General features: G+C 35.9%; 1 protein-coding gene and 1 long non-coding RNA gene across 22 annotated transcripts in view; one reads left to right on the forward strand and one right to left on the reverse strand.

Annotated features, from left to right (window-relative positions):
- TRDN (triadin) overlaps nt 1–17915 on the reverse strand; it is a 254186-nt gene that overhangs the window by 111967 nt on the left and 124304 nt on the right. For all 11 annotated transcript variants that reach the window (XM_081140218.1, XM_081140226.1, XM_081140222.1 and 8 more), the window contains exons 11-12: nt 15096–15155; nt 14314–14373 (exon numbers count right to left, since the gene is read on the reverse strand). In XM_081140218.1, coding sequence (XP_080996344.1) covers nt 14314–14373; nt 15096–15155 — 120 coding nt within the window. The remainder of the gene's footprint in view (nt 1–14313; nt 14374–15095; nt 15156–17915) is intronic.
- LOC308558490 overlaps nt 15722–17915 on the forward strand; it is a 33698-nt gene continuing 31504 nt past the window's right edge. For all 11 annotated transcript variants that reach the window (XR_013999009.1, XR_013999010.1, XR_013999011.1 and 8 more), the window contains exon 1: nt 15722–15927. This is a non-coding gene — a long non-coding RNA (uncharacterized lncRNA). The remainder of the gene's footprint in view (nt 15928–17915) is intronic.

A 17915-nucleotide genomic window follows, 5' to 3' on the forward strand; every position in this document is an offset into this window, starting at 1 on the left:
TGTGTGTGTGTATACATACATCTTTAACTCTCTAAAGCAGGCTACCACATAACAAGCATCCATGAACAAATATCAGAGAAAAATTATCTTCCTCTTACAAGAATTCATGCAGCAAGATGAGATCCATCAAACACAAAATTCTTGATAATTTATCTACCTCCATGATTTAATTGTTTTTAAATTGCTACAACTATTCTAAACCTGTATGGGGGTTTCATTTGGTGATGAACATTTAGATTGGAAATGACAGAATCCCAGCATAAACTAACTGACAAACAGAGGAATTAACAAATGACATAACCTAATGGCAGGAGGTCAGGGGGATAGTGGTTTTTAGACATACCTATTCTAGGCTTGAAATACCATTAAAATTCTACCTTCATCGTTTTATGTGCTTCTATGTGTCAATTATTTCAATATTGGCTGTCACAAGAAGGGTATAAATGATCAGTAGCATTTCCTGAGCTCATATTACCTAACTGATCACCTAATAAATCATTCCCCTTTTGTCTTTTTAAAAAAGTCCATGGACAAGATTCCAGTTCAGCTCTGGTCATGTACCCATTCTCTTGGGTCAAGTGGCAGGTGCATCAGTGATGATGATTGGTACCTTCATTTGAGCTATATGGTTAGAGGTAAAGGGAGAGTCATTCACCAAATGAGCAGGATGGGAGGAAAAGCAAAGGACCCAAGGGAAAAATTTTAACTGCTTACTGCCAGTTTTTGTTGATACAATTTTTCATCAGGCAAGAATATACCAGTTTTTAATTCATCATATTTATATACTCTACCTAACTGGATTCAATGCACAGAAGTATACTGTATTCTTAGTTCTACCAAAATATCAAACTGAATAAAAATTCTTTTCCAACCATAGTCTTTAACTCTTTCCTGCCTTACCTCCCCTTTCCATTTCTAAATGGCTACTGTGGTCTATTTCTTTCCTTCTGACTTTCACACAGTCACGCTCTTTTACCAAGGCTAAATCTTTTCATAGCAACCATTTTGTAACAAATTTGAAATTGTGCATTTTTTAATACATGCATTGTATTTTTACAAGCTCTCTACATGCAAGAAATAATAACTGATACATTAATTAGCTTTCTCTCTGTGATTTTATTAAAATCACTTGCTAACTAAAGACCTCAGTCATCGATTATAGCTGTCATTTCAATAAAATCTGAGTGAAGCTAAAATTCAGTTGAAACAGTAAATTAAAATCTGCACATACTTGAAACTCAAATGCTGAAACTATTGGAAATAGAAGAAATTTATTCAAAAAACAAATGATTAGAAATGTCAAAGACATGTGATTAGAACCACAATTAATGACCTTGCTGCATGAGGAATGCTGACCTAGGGTTATCTTCAGCTGTTGGTTCTTGAAGAGCCTTTTACAGCATTGTGGAGACCTTAGATTTTACTCTGAGTGAGATGGAAGCCTCTGTAAAGATGGAACCAGATGGTGGTAGGGTGTCCATTGTCCTGAGCAGCTGTGATGAGTAGAGTCCCTTTCCAAATACGTAGCATAAATAAGAAATAAACTTTGTCAAAGTTGCTGAGATTTGGGGGGTTTTGCTCTTGTTGTTACTGCAGTTGTATTATTTCTTTACCTATGGGTTTAAGACATGATGGTGCCCAAACTGGGGCAGTTCTTAAAGATAGTGAGAAAGCATCAACTGCTAAACATATTTCAAAGGTGAATTTGACAGGATTTAATACTAGGTTGAGGAGGAGAAAGTAAAGAGTTAAGGGTGACTATGAAGATTTACCACTAAACAAATAAAAAATGGAGTAATAATTTAACGATAAGAAAAAGCTGAGTATAGAAAACACATTCTGGTGTGTGTGGGTGGGTGTGAACATTTGAATTTGTTTTTTGTAAACCATATTAATTTGTTAATGTCTCTTAGACATTTAAATGGAGATGTAGAACAAGCAGTGGATATATGAATGTGGAATAATACCATCATTATCAGAAAGATGGTATTAAAACCATGGGACTGTACGAGGTCACATAGGAAGTGGGTACACAGAAAGAGATATAGATTCAAGCCCTGGATGTTTTTACTTTTAAATGCCAGAAAGAAAGGGAGGAAACCAGCAAAAATGTCCAACAAAGAGTGATCAGAGAGGTAAAAAAGAAAAAGTGTTGTCCAAGAGTCTGAATGAAGAAAAAGGGGTTGGCTGTCAAATGCTGTTGAAAACTGAGAATTCATGTTTGGATTTGGTAATGTGGAGGTCACCAATTTGGAGGACAAGAGTTGTGTGGGGGTGATGGCATGAGTACAGCAAACACATGAAAGAACGGAAGGAGAGAGGGCACAACTAATGACCAGTTGAGCTCTAAAAGGGATCTGAGAAATGAGCGAGTAACCTGCAAGGCATGCACCCTCACAGCAGGACATTTTTTTAATATATAAAAGACGTTATAGTGCATTGTATGCTGCTGGGAATGACCAGTAGAAGTCAAATACATTTGAACAGGAGAGCATTGCTGGAGAAACATTCCTGAGTGGCAGACAGGAATAGCGCATTTGCACAAGTGTAAGAGTTGTTCCTGTAATGATGAAGTTTAACGTTTGCATGGCATTGCAGTCGGCCGCGAAGGCAGAGGAGAGACAAATGAAGCATGTTAGTGGATTCGATGGTCAGAGCTCCTGACGGCTGTCTTCTAATTTTTATTTTCTAAGTGAACTAAGAAGCAAGGTATTCAGCTGATAGACAAGAAGGGAGAAAAGGTAAAGGGGGATTGAAAAGGGGGAACTGGTTGAGACAGTAGTCTCAGGAAGGGCAAAGTGAACTATGCGGATTCCATTCCAGAAAGGTCAGAGTATCGCCAGGCAGCACCGTTTCAAAAGGCTCAGCATTTCCTGGACAAATGTCCACTGGGCCCAGCTGCATGGAGGCACAGAGTGGCAAAAATAAGAAGCAGTACACATTCGTAAGAACTTTAGTGAATATATGTATTTTTAGGAAGGAGCAGGGCCAAGTATTTCATCATATCCTATTGACAGACTTGTTTCACATGCTCAGTGCCATGGTGGATTGTTTTTCTTTGTCCTTTGATGTGTTATAACTCGAGCATATACCCACCTCTACAGCAGCACAATGCCTTGCAGGACAATTATTTTTATCTGCCTTTGTTTCTGATGTATTTTAGCATAAGCCTTTTCATTTGTTCATCTTTTTGACCTTATGAGAATAACATAGCTAACAGGATAAAGACAGTGACTAATATAATTGCTGCATTTTTTCCTGAGTGAAATTATTTTTTGAAAAAAGAAAGACATATTTTAATTAGATAAGTATTATATATGCTTCTCCATGCCTCCTTCAATTACTTTTCTCAGGCAAACTTCCTAAAACATAATCACAATTCTTATTTTCCAGCCTGGGAACTTCTGTTGTCTGCAAGCTTTTTCCCTCTATATTTTGCATCACAAGTAATTATTATATTGTCCTTCCTACCTTAAACTTATTGTCATTGGAGTTTTCTTACTGAGATGTCTCAAAATATTTCTTTACCCTGAGGAAAATTAATCATTATTCCATATATGTTATATATTTTATTTCCTTTTTTATAGTGACCTGGGTTTATGCAGACATTAATAAAACATGCTCTGATTAGATTCAGGACAATGTTTTATGCTCTAATAGACAGACAGGAGAGACAGTGTGAACTTAGGTTATATACAGTGAACATAAACTATGACCTGGACTATTCCACTTCCTGGAATCAATTCTTGACTGGACTTTTTTTCTTTCTAATAACTAATGAACTAGGAGAATTTGACAAATGGCCAAATTTGAAGTCATGATAACAAAAAGCTTCATTTCAAAAGTTAAAATATGCAGACATTAGTTTAATTTATCCTGATATTTAGTTTTGGAAAAACACAGTCTCATAAGTCTCTTAAACCTCAATATAATAATACTTATAGGATTTATCTTCACAAAGCCCAATAGAGAGACTTATCTTTTTCTGCTTGAATACTTGAAATGGTAGACTGCGCTGACTATAAATATTTTCTATGTAATCTTGAACATCCCACATTGTCTTCTAAGTTCAACTACTGAGTCCTAATATTAATGGGTAACAAAGAGTGAGTACACCTAAAGAGTAGAGTACACCTAAAGTCATGAACATGGCTTTGATGTTCTCCCTGGTTTCTTGTTTCCATGCTACATATTCACATTTCCAAAGTACTCTCTTACAAATATCATCTGGTTTCAAAAGACCTTTGCTAAAATTAAAGACTCTTATCCCAGTTAGATTCTAATACTACAAAGTATAATGGAAGGAATAATGTTTTAATTAATGAAATCTGGACTACTATACATTACATTATCCTATGTTGAGTTGCTTTTCTAAAATACTTAGGTATTTTCTCCACAGATAGTGGCTAAAATTCTCCCTTATTCTATTCTTTTTTTAAAATATGTTTTTATTGATTTCAGAGAGAAGGAGGGAGAGAGAGAGATAGAAACATCAATGATGAGTCATTGATGGGCTCCCTTATTCTATTCTATAAATAAATTTTTAAAAATAAAATCATTCCTATTGCCACTACCTAGAAATAACTTCTTCAAGATAACTTATAGCAACTATTCCATTTAATTGTGGTTTTATTACACTAATTTAGGTTTGAGGGAATCAATGCCCACCTTCCAATTTTAGTCCAAATATCTTGAACAAAGTTTATTTAATTGTTGTGCTGAAGAGGTGGGACCTATGGCCTAAGCTAAGACAATCAGGTTATTCCTTCACCATTAACACAAAAGCTAGTTCAGGAATGGGCCCATAAGGACCAATATAAATCAAATAAGGTTTTCTGTTTGAGCTCTCAGGAGTCACCCTGTTGGTCTTCCCATAGGCCACGAACAAAAGGTGGTGTAGAGCAGGCAGCACGTGTGGCCAATTTGCAATCGAGTGAGCCAATGTCAAGGAAGCAGGGTCTAAAAATAGAGATAAACCTCATCCTAATGATATCATTTGATCCCTGGGGTAAAGTTTAACTCAAAGACAGTTTACTCTAGAACTGTAGTTGGATAAACCAATAAATTCACTATTTTAGATGGTCTGCTACTTGTGAGAACAAGTATAATCAGTGATAAATCACTGTTTATTGTTTTCAGAAAATAATGTCTTTTAAAAAAAGTATATCTTTATTGATTTCAGATAGAGGAAAGGAGAGGGAGAGAGAGAGATAGAAACATCAATGATGAGAGAGTTATTGATCGAGCCCGAAACCCGGGCATGTGCCCTGACCGGGAATCGAATCCCGATTGCCTGGATCCTAGGTCGATGCTCAACTGCTGAGCCACACCCGGCTGGGTGAAAATAACTTATCTTAAAAGTAAACTGCAATTAAAAAATAATGTGTCTAATATGGTACAGTAAATACTCAAAATATCAATATGTCAATGCATGCAGAGAAAAACATTCATAACCTATACACTGATCCATCCTCTTATGTATTTCAATATTTCCTGTTGAAAGTACTTCACCAAATAGAACGCAAGTCTTTCATAGTCAAGTTCAGGGTTGATTTTGTTTTTGTTGTCAGTGGGAGACCAATTCTGATTCTCCATAATAAACATCAAAAAGATTTAAAATAGTCACTGGTTTATAGGTTTTTTCCAGACCTAAATAATTTCTAATATAAACCTTTCTCCTTTTAAAATGTATTTTAAAATTATTTCTTAAACCAGCCTTTATCTAATTTTTGCATTGGGCTCAAACACACTTTTATATTGTTCAAACCAAAAATTAGAGCACAAATCCCACAGCATGTCAAGATGTTAATTCCCTCTCACCTTTTCTGAAGCAGGTTAGCTTCTATTCAGCTAATTCAGATGTGATATAAGAGGTAACCAAAGATATCATATTAAGAAACAAGTCAGCACCAAGTGCCCATCAGTAGATGAGTGGATAAAAAGCTGTGGGACATTCACACCATGGAATACTACGCAGCTGTAAGGAAGAAGGATCTCGTACCCTTTGGGACAGTATGGATGGACCTGGACAGTATTATGCTAAGTGAAATAAGCCAGGCAGAGAAAGAAAAACATCACATGATCTCACTTATATGTGGAATCTAAAGAACATAATAAACTGATGAACAAAATAGATTCAATGACATGGAAGCATGGAACAGACTGACGAATCTCAGAGGGTAGGTGGGGGTGGGTGGTGGGGAGAGATTAACCAAAGAATTTATGTGCATATATGCACAACCCATGGACACAGACAATAGTGTACTGAAGGCCTTGGGTGGGGGGGTGCATTGTAGAAGGGACCAATGGGGAAAAAAGGGGACATCTGTAATACTTTCAACAATAATGATAAAAAAACAAGTCAGCAGACTTTCCTGAATTGTTCCGTTACAGATCCCTTACCCTCGAGAGCATAATAAGCAACCACGGTCTTGAATGATCTCTATGATTACAGGACACTTGGAAATATATTCTCTTGCCTTCAAAACAATTCAAACATTGTAAATGTTTTTAATATAGTCAAACTGCTATCATCTGAACTTAGACTTGCAACCTAATCTATCTGAGAACAAAAAGCTAATTTGAAAGCAACATAAGGTTGCCCTGTAATTATGGAGCACCCCTAAGTCAAGTCTGGGAACCACTAATGAGATCAGGTCCTATTTGTGCCAGATTTCCAATTATTTACCTGTTGGAACAATTTTTAAAATTGATTTAATCTAGAACATACATTAATATAATTGCTGCAATACCACTCAAAAGTGTATGAAGTATCTGTATTTTATAACTTGATGTTGACTTGTAGAGTACTATAATTATGTAAAATCCTGAAAAAGATTAATCTAGATTTCAGTGTCTAACCAATAATACTAAGCTAATGCATTTGTCAAATCTCTTCAAATATGTGTGTGCACAATACAAAATTAAAATATCTGATAACTTTCTATAATCAAGTGCTTTTCAAATAGAGAAAAAGAGACGGGGAGAACATTACAAAGCTATAATCTCAAAATGTAAGTCTGGAAAATAGAATGCTGCTCTTTTAAACTGAAATTTAACAGTGAACTTATGTAAGATAGTATATATTATCCTGCCCAATTATATCTGTACATATAAATATTTCATGGAAGTTAATTTTAATTACACATAAATATATTTTAGTGACCTGTAATCTACCATGTAAATTATTTTGAGTTCTGGTAGCTAGAACAACCTGTCACAAAAGATTCATAAAATAAAAAGATGATATTCTATTTCTGGTAGGCATAAAATTTAAGGACATATTCAAAGCTATAAGCTTCTGTAAAGGATTCTTTACAATTTCACAGTGACAAAAGCAGGTCTTACACAGAGAAATTAAATAGCCAAAAGTTTTAGTTTGTGCAGAAGTTAATAATATTTGCCCCATATAGTAATTGAAAATATCCTATGAGCTTTATACTGAATTAACCTTCTCTGGTCAACTTACTGCCACAAAGATATTTTAATGTAAAGTTCTGAAGGGATATTTTAACTGAATGAGTGATTTTTAAAAATCATTGCTAAAGTACATTTCACATATTTACCTTTTGCCATTCAGTAAGCATCAAGGACATTTTGGACATATCTTTTCTAAAACTAAGGAGTTCAACTTAGAATATATTTACTATTGGAGTTTTAGTTTTATCACGTCACCTAATCTTCTATCGTATAACTTGCAAATGAGCGCCTCTCATTATTAGGCAATTTAGATGAATTCCTCTTCATAACTTGAAAACACCAACCTTTTACTATTAGAGTGTCTGTAGTGTTATCTCTGAAGAAAAATCATATTATGTTTTCTATGATGTGCTCATAAAACAATGCATTCTAAATTATCTCTTTGATTTCCACTTATACCCTGTTTCTTTGTGTATCAATCTATGTCTGTCAGGCTCTAAATTCACCTCCCAATTCAAGACTAAGCCTCTTTACTCCTCACACAGCCACAATACAAAAAACACCTGCACTTCCTTCCACACGTTTGCACCTCCATTCCAATCTGGCTTATCCTGTCACTCCACAGAAACTGCCCTCGTCTTTTCTGCCTCCATGCCATAGCTTCTAAATAACATTCACAAAGTTGATAGCTTTTGATTCTTGAAACATCCATTTCTGAAATGTCTTTAATATCAAACCCTTTTGCTTTTTCTTTAACCTCTCTGGCAATTCATTTCAGCCTGTCTTGCTTTATTTTCAAATACCTGATCTCTAGATGCTGGCATCCTCCAGGCCTTGACTCTGTGTTCTACTCGGCTTTTCTTTTGACACAATCTCTCTGGGTAATCTCATCTGTCCTCAGGGCATTAACTGTGATCTATAGGGATTACTGTATTTATAGTTTCACTTCAGAATCTCCTCTGAGTTCCAGACACGTATATCTAGCAGTTCAGAGTATGTGGGCTGTGGAGCCACGTTGCCTGGGTACAGAGTCTGACCCTGACTAACAACTACTAACTGTGTGACTTTAGGCAAGTTACTTAAACTCTCTGGGTCTTAGGTCCCTCAATTTTATAGTGAGGATTATAATAGTTTATTTCTTGATCTATTATAAAGATTGAATGCATTTGTATTTGTAAAGCACTTAAAATAGTTTCTAATACAAAATTTAGACGATGCACCACATACACCCGGAACTGAACATACTCAAAAGTAAACTCTAGACTGTTTCCATCATACTCTTCTCCATATAGACTTCCCCATCTTAATAAATAACACCTTATTTTAATCGGCTTACCTCTTCTCTTTTCTCCTAACCCATTACCCAGGTGAGAATATACTTGCATTAAACATGAATCTGAATATTTTTCTCCACTGCTAACACCCTTCAAGAATTTCCCATTATACTTTTAATAAATCTAAACACCTGCAAATGTCCCTGCATGCTCTATATTCTGATCCTTAGTATTTTCTCCTATATAAATTGGACACATACACATCACAAACCCACACACCATATCACACATCACACAAAGAGGCTCACGTCAATGGCTGGATCCTTCCAAAACATCACAGTCCCATTTAAAGGTCTGTGAGAATGTCTAAAGCTTATCTACCTAAATAGCTCCCTGCACTCACCCATTGCTTCCTATGATTGTCCCAAATTTATTTCCTCTACGGCCTTATCCTAAGTTGTACTTATTGACATTATGTCCACTCGCTGACTGTGTGCCTTCCTTACCAAACTGTAAGCTCCGTTAAGGAAAGGCTTTTGTCCACTTATCCACCTCTGTGTACTCAGCACCTACGATGCTTGGTGTATAGTAGGCATTTAGTGAATATTTTTCATAAGAATGCATGCAAGGATCAACGAATGCCTGAACCTGTCCTTTTCTAGCAGCTTATTTCAGAAAACTTAGTCCAGTTTTTCAGGATCCTTTTTAAAATTTATGCTTCTATTCAAATAATTCTTTTAGAAAACCATGTTGTAAAGTGTAATAATGAAATAACATTGCCTATCAGTTACTATGTCAAAATGAACTTTATAATGAATAGTCTTGTAAACATACAGGTTGGTAATAAATTTAATTCCAAAAATTTTTAGTAACTTATTACTTCAAGTAGACCAATCTAAGAAAAGTGAATCCTCTTAATTTTGGCCTTATTTCTATGCTGGTTGGTATGTTTTCCCCAGGTAATAATTGTTTATTCCAAGAAAATGCAACTTGTTAATTTTTAACCATTGTAACCTCATCAGGCACTGAGAAAATTATTTCCTCAGAGATATCAGCTTGTGGAATGAAGAGAGGAAGAATATCCATGCCTCCTTTGTCTACAGTTTAGGGAAGAACCACATAAACTACACTGAAGTGTGACTTGCAAGCACTATAGGTGACCAAACTTAATTGTGTTGCTTTATGGAGGCATGTTCTTCAGCTTTTGGGGGAGGGGCTCAAAGATAGGTTTAGTCATTGTACAATTTGAGCCGTCAAAAATCGTCTCATATTATCTGAAGTTTATATTCTAAAACATTTCTGAATGTATCTTTATTATAGATAGATTCCTTGGATAGCTTCTTTCAGCTTTCATTCCACCCTCTTTCTAATAGGAAAACTTGGAATGCCAAAACCCTGTATCTTCCTGACTCTCTTGCAGCATATTTAATTCCACCAAATAGATGCACCTACAGGAGTTTGAAAAGCAGAAATGCTCTGGCAAATAAAGCCACTTTGATGTAAGTTCCTGAGGCTGGCCTCAATATTTCCAGTGTCTAGTCTGTGGGTGTTGAAAGGAGAAATGTGGAGACAGATTTAATGAGTGAAGCAGTATCCTGATCATCCATGCACCATAGTGCTAAATAATATGGTAGCAGCCCCTTAATTTTAATTCTTCTAGTCCTTTCAACAATTTTGTGTACATCCAGTTCCTCGTATAGAAGCCCTTATGCTTGTACTAAGTAGAGTGGTTTGTATGTCTAGCACTGAAGTCTGCTACACACATAGGGAGATGTACTTTAAAAGTTTCTATTTCCTTTCTTGATTGCCTTTTTCACAGTATTTTTCAGGTTGAAACATACCTCATAACATTGTAAAATAACCATGTTCCTTTTCTCTTTTCATACAACTTTTTTTAAGTGGCAGATATTTATTAATTTTTTCTGCCATGGATGATTTCAAAGATATATATAACGAGATTATTATAATAAACACCGATGCAACAATTACCCAGTTTTGACCATTATTAGTTGATGGGCTGAAAATTTTATATCATGTAACACCCCATCCACTCTTCCTTAACAGAAGTCATTATTAGCAAAGTGTGATTTACCTGTTTTATAGAAGTAGAGGCTCATTAAATTCACAATCAATATAAGCCTAAAGTTCATTTACATCTACATAATAACAAAAATAAGTGTAACAAAACATAATAATATAATATAACATAAATAAATGTATATGTTATATCAACATAAATAATGAAAAGTTAATATAATTATAATAAAATATCATGATAAAATCAATATATTAAATAAGCATCTGGCATATCATATGCCTTGTAAAATTGCTACTATTTGGGGCTAGAGTAGTAATATCATATGCTCTGCCACATTTCTCTGACTATTTTAGAAAGAAATGGCATATGTACCCCCAGCTCTACAAGATTTCAGGTCATTATCAATTTCTCTCATTATTTCGATAAATTTGTACTACTTTCATAACAAATTTCACGCTGGCTTTTTTTAAACCATATTGCTCTCACTAAGAATATATTGGGAGAATTATTAAACTTTAAAAAGAGGTACAGTTAAAAACTAGTGCTAATTAAATGTCTATCATCATACACACAATTTTGAGTATTTGTGGGCTAAGGGCTTGTAAACAAATAATTTATGCATATTTCCATTAGGAAGTTGAACTGATTTGTAAGTGCCAAGGGTATTTTGTGTATTCAAAAGTAAAAATGACAAACAAACAGAAAACGAGTCACAAGAAGGCTAAACTTGCTTTTCAACACTAGCTGAGTACCCTTCCCCAGACGTGCTGAGAGGTCACCCAGTTTGGTCTCTGCTTCAGTGGATGAGCACTGGCCTTGTAGGAAGTGATAGTTGTGTAATCAGTTCTCTTACCGGCGGTGCACAATTTCACTTTAACATGATTGCTGGGCTAATAACACAGGTCTTCCAAGAGCATAGAAATACCAGATTTTCCATCACTCAATGCACATGAACATGTTTTGCCTATCGCCTCAAAAACTGAAACCAAAACAGCCGCCACACACACCACTGAGTTTTGCCAAAAGTTTTTTCTAATTTTGCATACATATGGCAAATACTTTGAAGATTAAAATCCCAAACTTTCCTGTGAAAATATTTTAGTAAAAGCCATGGTCTAAAAAGAAGAACCTTGTCTCCTTTTAGGACTCAGTCATGTAACTGTCAAAGGCACACTGACCCCAGCAACAACTAATTTCTCAGTATCATTGATAGAATTGTAATTAGTTATTAATAATAGGAAAGGAGTGCAAGGGAGGCCAGACATTATAAGCATGTCGGCCATTTGGGCAGCTTCACCAGGAAGCTGTAACTTTATACTCCCTCGGGGACCACCAGTTGATTCCCTTCAAATCACGAGGAAAGGGACTGGACAAAAGGGAAGATGGGTGCATGCGCAGTGAGTCAGGATGACATAGAAAAGGGGCCTGTCAGTCAAACCTGGAACAGAGATCATTGGCCAGAGGGGGTGGGGCCACTACCAGCCCATGAAAGTTTGGGGATATATAATCCCAAGGCAAAGAAGCTCATGCTCTTGACTCTTGGTGCTCTTGGCTCTTGGTGCTCTTGTGGTTCTCTTACATTCGCCCATGTTCCCTCCATAGCCATGCGGCCCTGCAGGCCCCACACACAGTGGACTGATGAACTGCAACCGGAAACACAAACTAAGCTAGCTTAATGCCCGACTGAACACTGCTCCAACACTGACTGGAAACTCTGGGCGACAGCTTTAATTCTAGCCCTATTGAAGGCACAGCTGGGCTTCTTCCTTGGTGGGATGAAGAGAAATGGGACCTTGGAAACTCAGGGGTTGCAATTCCACAGAAATAAAGCTTTCTATAATATCTCATCCACCTGTGGAAGTATCAGAAAATTCCTTTTCTTGTGACATCACAAGAAACCCATTCCCACCAGCAACTAGTGGGATGAGAAGAGCTCCCCACTGATAACATCATCATATAATCAGAGCTGTGTTTTTCCTTTCATCAGGGAAATAAAGTTTTTAATAAAATAAAATGAGTAAATGTTCAATAATGCAATAGACTCTATAATATCTTTAATAATAAAAATTCAAATGCAAAGGAATTGGCAATCAACCCCCAGAACCACAAAACACCTGGCTATCTCTCACATGAGCCATACAATCATGCAATTTAATGTTTTGTGATTTTTTTACCCCACTTATACATAGCATGATGTCAAGGATTTTCTGGAATTTCTATTTGCTACTAACAGAGTAATCAATGCCTAGTTTGGCATTTTATAATCTCTGTTTTCAGGGTCCTTCCCCACCAGCTTCTCCCCCCCCCCCCCCACACACACACTTACTCTATTACATCCTAAGAAGCGAAAGGTTTTCACTAATGCCATCCAGCCCGGCCTGCTCTCCCCAGACAATGTCCTATCTTGAAATTTTCCCTTCAGCCTCTCCATCATAAGAGCTTACCTACTGACTCATTTTCTAGGGCATTGTTTTCAGCTGTACCAGGAAGATCTGGAAATTTCATTCACTTTAAGTGTTAATAGCTGAGAGGAATTAGTCTGTTACCCCATACAGACAGGTCCTAAGAGATTTGTATTTTAATAGAGGACGATTCCTTCATAACTCAAAGGAATGGTGGAATTTCAAGCATCACTGACACTAGTGGAGGAAACATTTGGGGTAAGAACACTTATCACCAAACCATAATACTTGAGATGACTGTACTTTTTACTACCTAGACTTAAGTTGAACCCGAATAGAAGAAAATATTCATGTTTGAACAAGAATAAAAGCAGAACTAAATTTAAAACAGAAATCTAAGCTGTTGAACAACCCTTTTTCTTAATGGGATGCATAATTCTCTCTCAGCTACTTATTTTTTCAAAGTGGTGGTATTATTCTATGCAGCTCTTCTCAGTTTCATTATGTCTTCACCAATATGGCCTAAAGTTCCCTCAGCTGCTCTAAACTTAAAACAGACTTGGTCCTGACCCTAGGCTGTTGACTTCCCTTTTCTTAAAGCATTTAATGTAGAAAACTTATACTTTTAAAATCTTTCTCTGTTCCTTTGAGATATAAATATTTTTAAAACATCTTTCCAGTGTTACAACCCAGGAATATGTTTCTCAGGAACCTGGGAGTCATTCCTTTGAAATGTAATCATCAAGAACATAATACCTCTATTTCCCAGTTTTTGTGGGAGGGTAAGAACCTAACTCCTTTGGGTGCCTTGCTTCAAGTTGTAATGCTACAGTACTGTCATGAAGATAAGAAAAAGTTTACTTTTACTTTTAGCAAGGCCAATTCGCAAACAGATGGCATACAATCTTTTCATCCCATTTTGGCTTTCAAAAGCTCTCCTGTTAATTTTGTTTGGAGTTCAGCATAAGTCCTGGTCTCTTGCCCCTATTCTAATAGCCTCAAATAAAGTCTTCCTTGCCTGTTTAACTTTGTCTGGTGCAATTTTTTCTTTGACATCTATACATGGACAGATCTAAATACCTATATCCAATTTGCCTACTTTGTCCAAAGATTCTTTCAAACATCTTGATGCAAACACCCTGAACAAAATATGACTAAGGAAACAAAGGAAGTATAATACCTTTTTTTTTCACATCAGTGGCAGTTTCCTTCTCAGTTTTCTTTTTGACATCTTCTTTTTCTGGTAGTAAAATGAAAAAATTATAAGCCTTTACCTGTTTAATTCTTACGTGTCAGGGCACACAGCACTATGGTCAAGGCACATCAATTCATGTTGCATAGAGCAATGCTAAGTCAGAGCCATAAGTCATTCAAACGTGAATGAGCCGGCACCTCAGAACAGAACAGTGGCTTTGGTGAGCTTCCTTTTCAAGAAGGGAGCAAATTTTTGCTAAGGTCAACAAAATCTTTCATGACAGTAGAACCATTAAATGGCATTATTAATGATAACTATCATATAATTCAATAGTTTTTCTAAAGGATTTTAAAAGGAATATATATACTGAATGTTCCCTGGACCGTCAGGCCACTGGAAGCATGTCAGAAACTCAGAAATGTCCAGGCTCACTTGGGACTTCAGATGCACTAAATTAAAAAAAAATCTAAAAAGAAAACACAGCAAATTAATCAACTAGTTTTCTTATAATAATTTGCTCTTTTGAAAGACATTTGATTAAACCAAATGAATGAAATAGTAGCTGTCATATTCATATATATTGTCAATTAAAGTACTGAATCAGACTTGAACAGCTACGCCTGAGAAAAACAATAATCAGCAAGAGTGTTTGTTAATAACAAAAATGAAATTATTAAGGACATTTTTTCCCCTAGAAAACAATATCTTTATCAACAGTGTTATAAATGGATACTAATTGATTTATGTGTTAGTTTTAAATCCCTTACCTTTCTTTTTTGTTTCAGAAGTCACTTTCTTCTCAGCTTTTTTCTTTTCCCCTTCTTTTTCTAGAGAAGAAATTTAAAATACCTACTTTACAAAAATTTAGCACAAAAGAAAAGCTAAGATTGGAATGAAGGATTACTGTTAAGTCAATTCTGCCTCCAGATAGCTTTGTGACTTTGAGCAAGTGATTTAATCTTCCTAAGCCTATTTTCCTCATTTGTAAGATAACAATACCTCCCTCAAAGTTAGATAATGTTTACAAAGCACTTGGCTCAGTGTCTGGTTCATGGAAAATGCATAAAACTGTAGGCTGTTAATACTGTTTACAACTAATAAACAAGATAGCTTGAGCTTCCTGAACTAAACAATTGTCTAGAGCTTAAAGTGAAGTAGTAATACATGAAATTACCACATATTTTCTGAGGAAAGCTACAGGTAAACTAAAAGAATTATTTTTGTTGCCTTTTCATATGTTCAGTTTCATTAGAAATAATAAACTAAGCCATTAGTGATATCTATTTTGACTTAACTGTTTTTCAAATCTGCTTCTTGTCAACCGGCATTTGGAGCCTGGTGACATTTATCTGGCAGTGTGTTGGGGACATAACTTCCAATGCCCTTTCTGAGTGGTTGTATCAGCAAGGGTGCTCAGACCATTTTTGCACCCAGAGGTTGCAGTAAGTCGGGACACCATGTAGAACAGTATGTGTTGCCTGCAGATCTCATGCAAGATTTCTGTTTTGGAGATCTGAGGTTCTTCTGTGGGGGGCAGATGGAACTTCAAATGCCCAGCCACAGCCATGTAACAACTGGACATCCCTGGACCTTTTTCTGGTAAGTGTACTCATTTCAAGTAACAAAGCTATGTAGAAGTGTGAGTTGTTAAAATGAAATACTCAGTTCTTTTAGGTTTGAGGCAGCTATAAGTACAGTTATTGTTGGAAATAAATTGATTTTTACCTTCAATTAGTAGTGTTATTTACCTCATATTTAAAATATTTTTCTCTTTGTCATTTTCTTTCAAGCACAGATGCTAAGTATTCAAAGATTTTCATTACCCAGAACTATTATGAGATTATTACTATGCTGAAGAAATTCAATGAGTAGTTCTAGTGTGAATGACTAAGTTGCCTACTAATGACTGCATCTTATTAAATATTGGAATTAATTCATTCCCTTAGGTGTCCCCTTTTTTTTTTTTTTTTACCTACAAGATCAAAGACAACACTTCCTTCCAGTGTTAGAAGTATAATTTATAGAGAAGTCCTTTTCTTGACTCCTAGAGACGTGCTAGTGTTGGGGGAGGAACGTATTCACACTCTGTCTACGTGTGTCTGCAGTGCACCATCGCAGGGCATCCGCTCAGAAGTGCAAAGCCAAGGAGTCAAACTTGATAGTTCCAGAGTTAGAAATAAACCAATTAAATTGTACTGCCATTTCTTAAAGCTTCATACATATTAAATATGGAAATTGTGTTTAAAGTCCCGAATAAAGATTCTTTTGATTTAAGTATTATTACTTTCAGCTTCTCTGGGAAAATGTTCTGTAGCAGGGCATTTTCCATCTTATTAAAATAAACACATGTGCCAGAACATTGGAATGGCATTTGCTAAACATCACCTTCTGCTGGCACGTCCCAGAAAAGGGGTTAATTGAAATACAGAGTACCTGTAAATACTCTGAACCTGTATCAAAAATCAATGCCATAGTCACAATAAAATCACAACTCAGAATCCAAGTCTCTAAGTTTCATAATGTACGTGAATGCATAGTTCATTTAAAAGTTTGTGTCAATTAGTCATTTTTACAGTGAGCCTCTAGATGTTTGAGACCAAAAGATGGAAGATATTCTTTTCATTTTTTAGAAAAGAGAATGCTCTTGTGCAATAAATTCTACCTTTAAATGAATATATCTGGGGTTTAATTGTGGTGACACGGTAATCTTGCCTTAGTTCACACTGAATTAATGCTTCCATTATACACTCTGCCTGTGATTATGACCATACACTGTGAGAGTCATGAATAAGAGCAGAAGTCCACAAAAAAGCAGGTATAAATAATGTACTTTAATAACATTTTTATGAAGTAGACCTTTAAGCTGTCATTACGGGGGCGTACTTTAGTCATGGTGAATCCATTTTTAAACATCAACTTCTGAAGATTCTGCATTTCTTCAAGCACTATTGTCTCTATTCTCTAGCTGATTTGGCAGCATTGGAATTAGGTTTTTCATTTATAAAAGACACAACAATTTAATTATACCCTGCTTGGATATAAAAGTAACCCATGTTTCTTTTATGAAACTTCTCCTTCCCCTGACTTTTCTCCCTCAGCAGTCAGTGCCCTCCCTCCCCGTCTACCTCTGCCCCCACTCATCCACCTTCCCTTCTCCCTCTCCTCCAATTGTTTGCTGTTTTGTTTCAACAAGCTAGAGAAGAAGAGTCAGAACATTTAATATCGTAGGTTTTCAGAGGATCCACAATTAAGCGTGTCTACAGAATGCGAATTTATCAGCATATTGCTTTTCTTCGGCAAAAGTGTCATAGGCCCTGAAATGATGGCTCTATCTGGCAGGGATCACAGGAAAGCCTGGTTGAGAGAAATCTCCAAAATGGGCAGCTTGGAGCCACAGATATGTTATTAACTTCTGCATAAATTAACATCAGATGAAAGAAAAATTAAAATACACACTTTTTACTTTCTAAGCCCTTACAATGGGCTTTTCTCTTGCTTTTAAATGTTCTTATGCCATCTCAAAGCCAGAGAATGCATAATAGTTAATTATAATTGTAAAGCTTTCTAAGATGCTTGTTCTTAGCAAA

The sequence above is a fragment of the Miniopterus schreibersii genome (genome assembly GCF_964146895.1).
Source record: "Miniopterus schreibersii genome assembly, chromosome: 6".
NCBI lineage: Eukaryota > Metazoa > Chordata > Mammalia > Chiroptera > Miniopteridae > Miniopterus > Miniopterus schreibersii.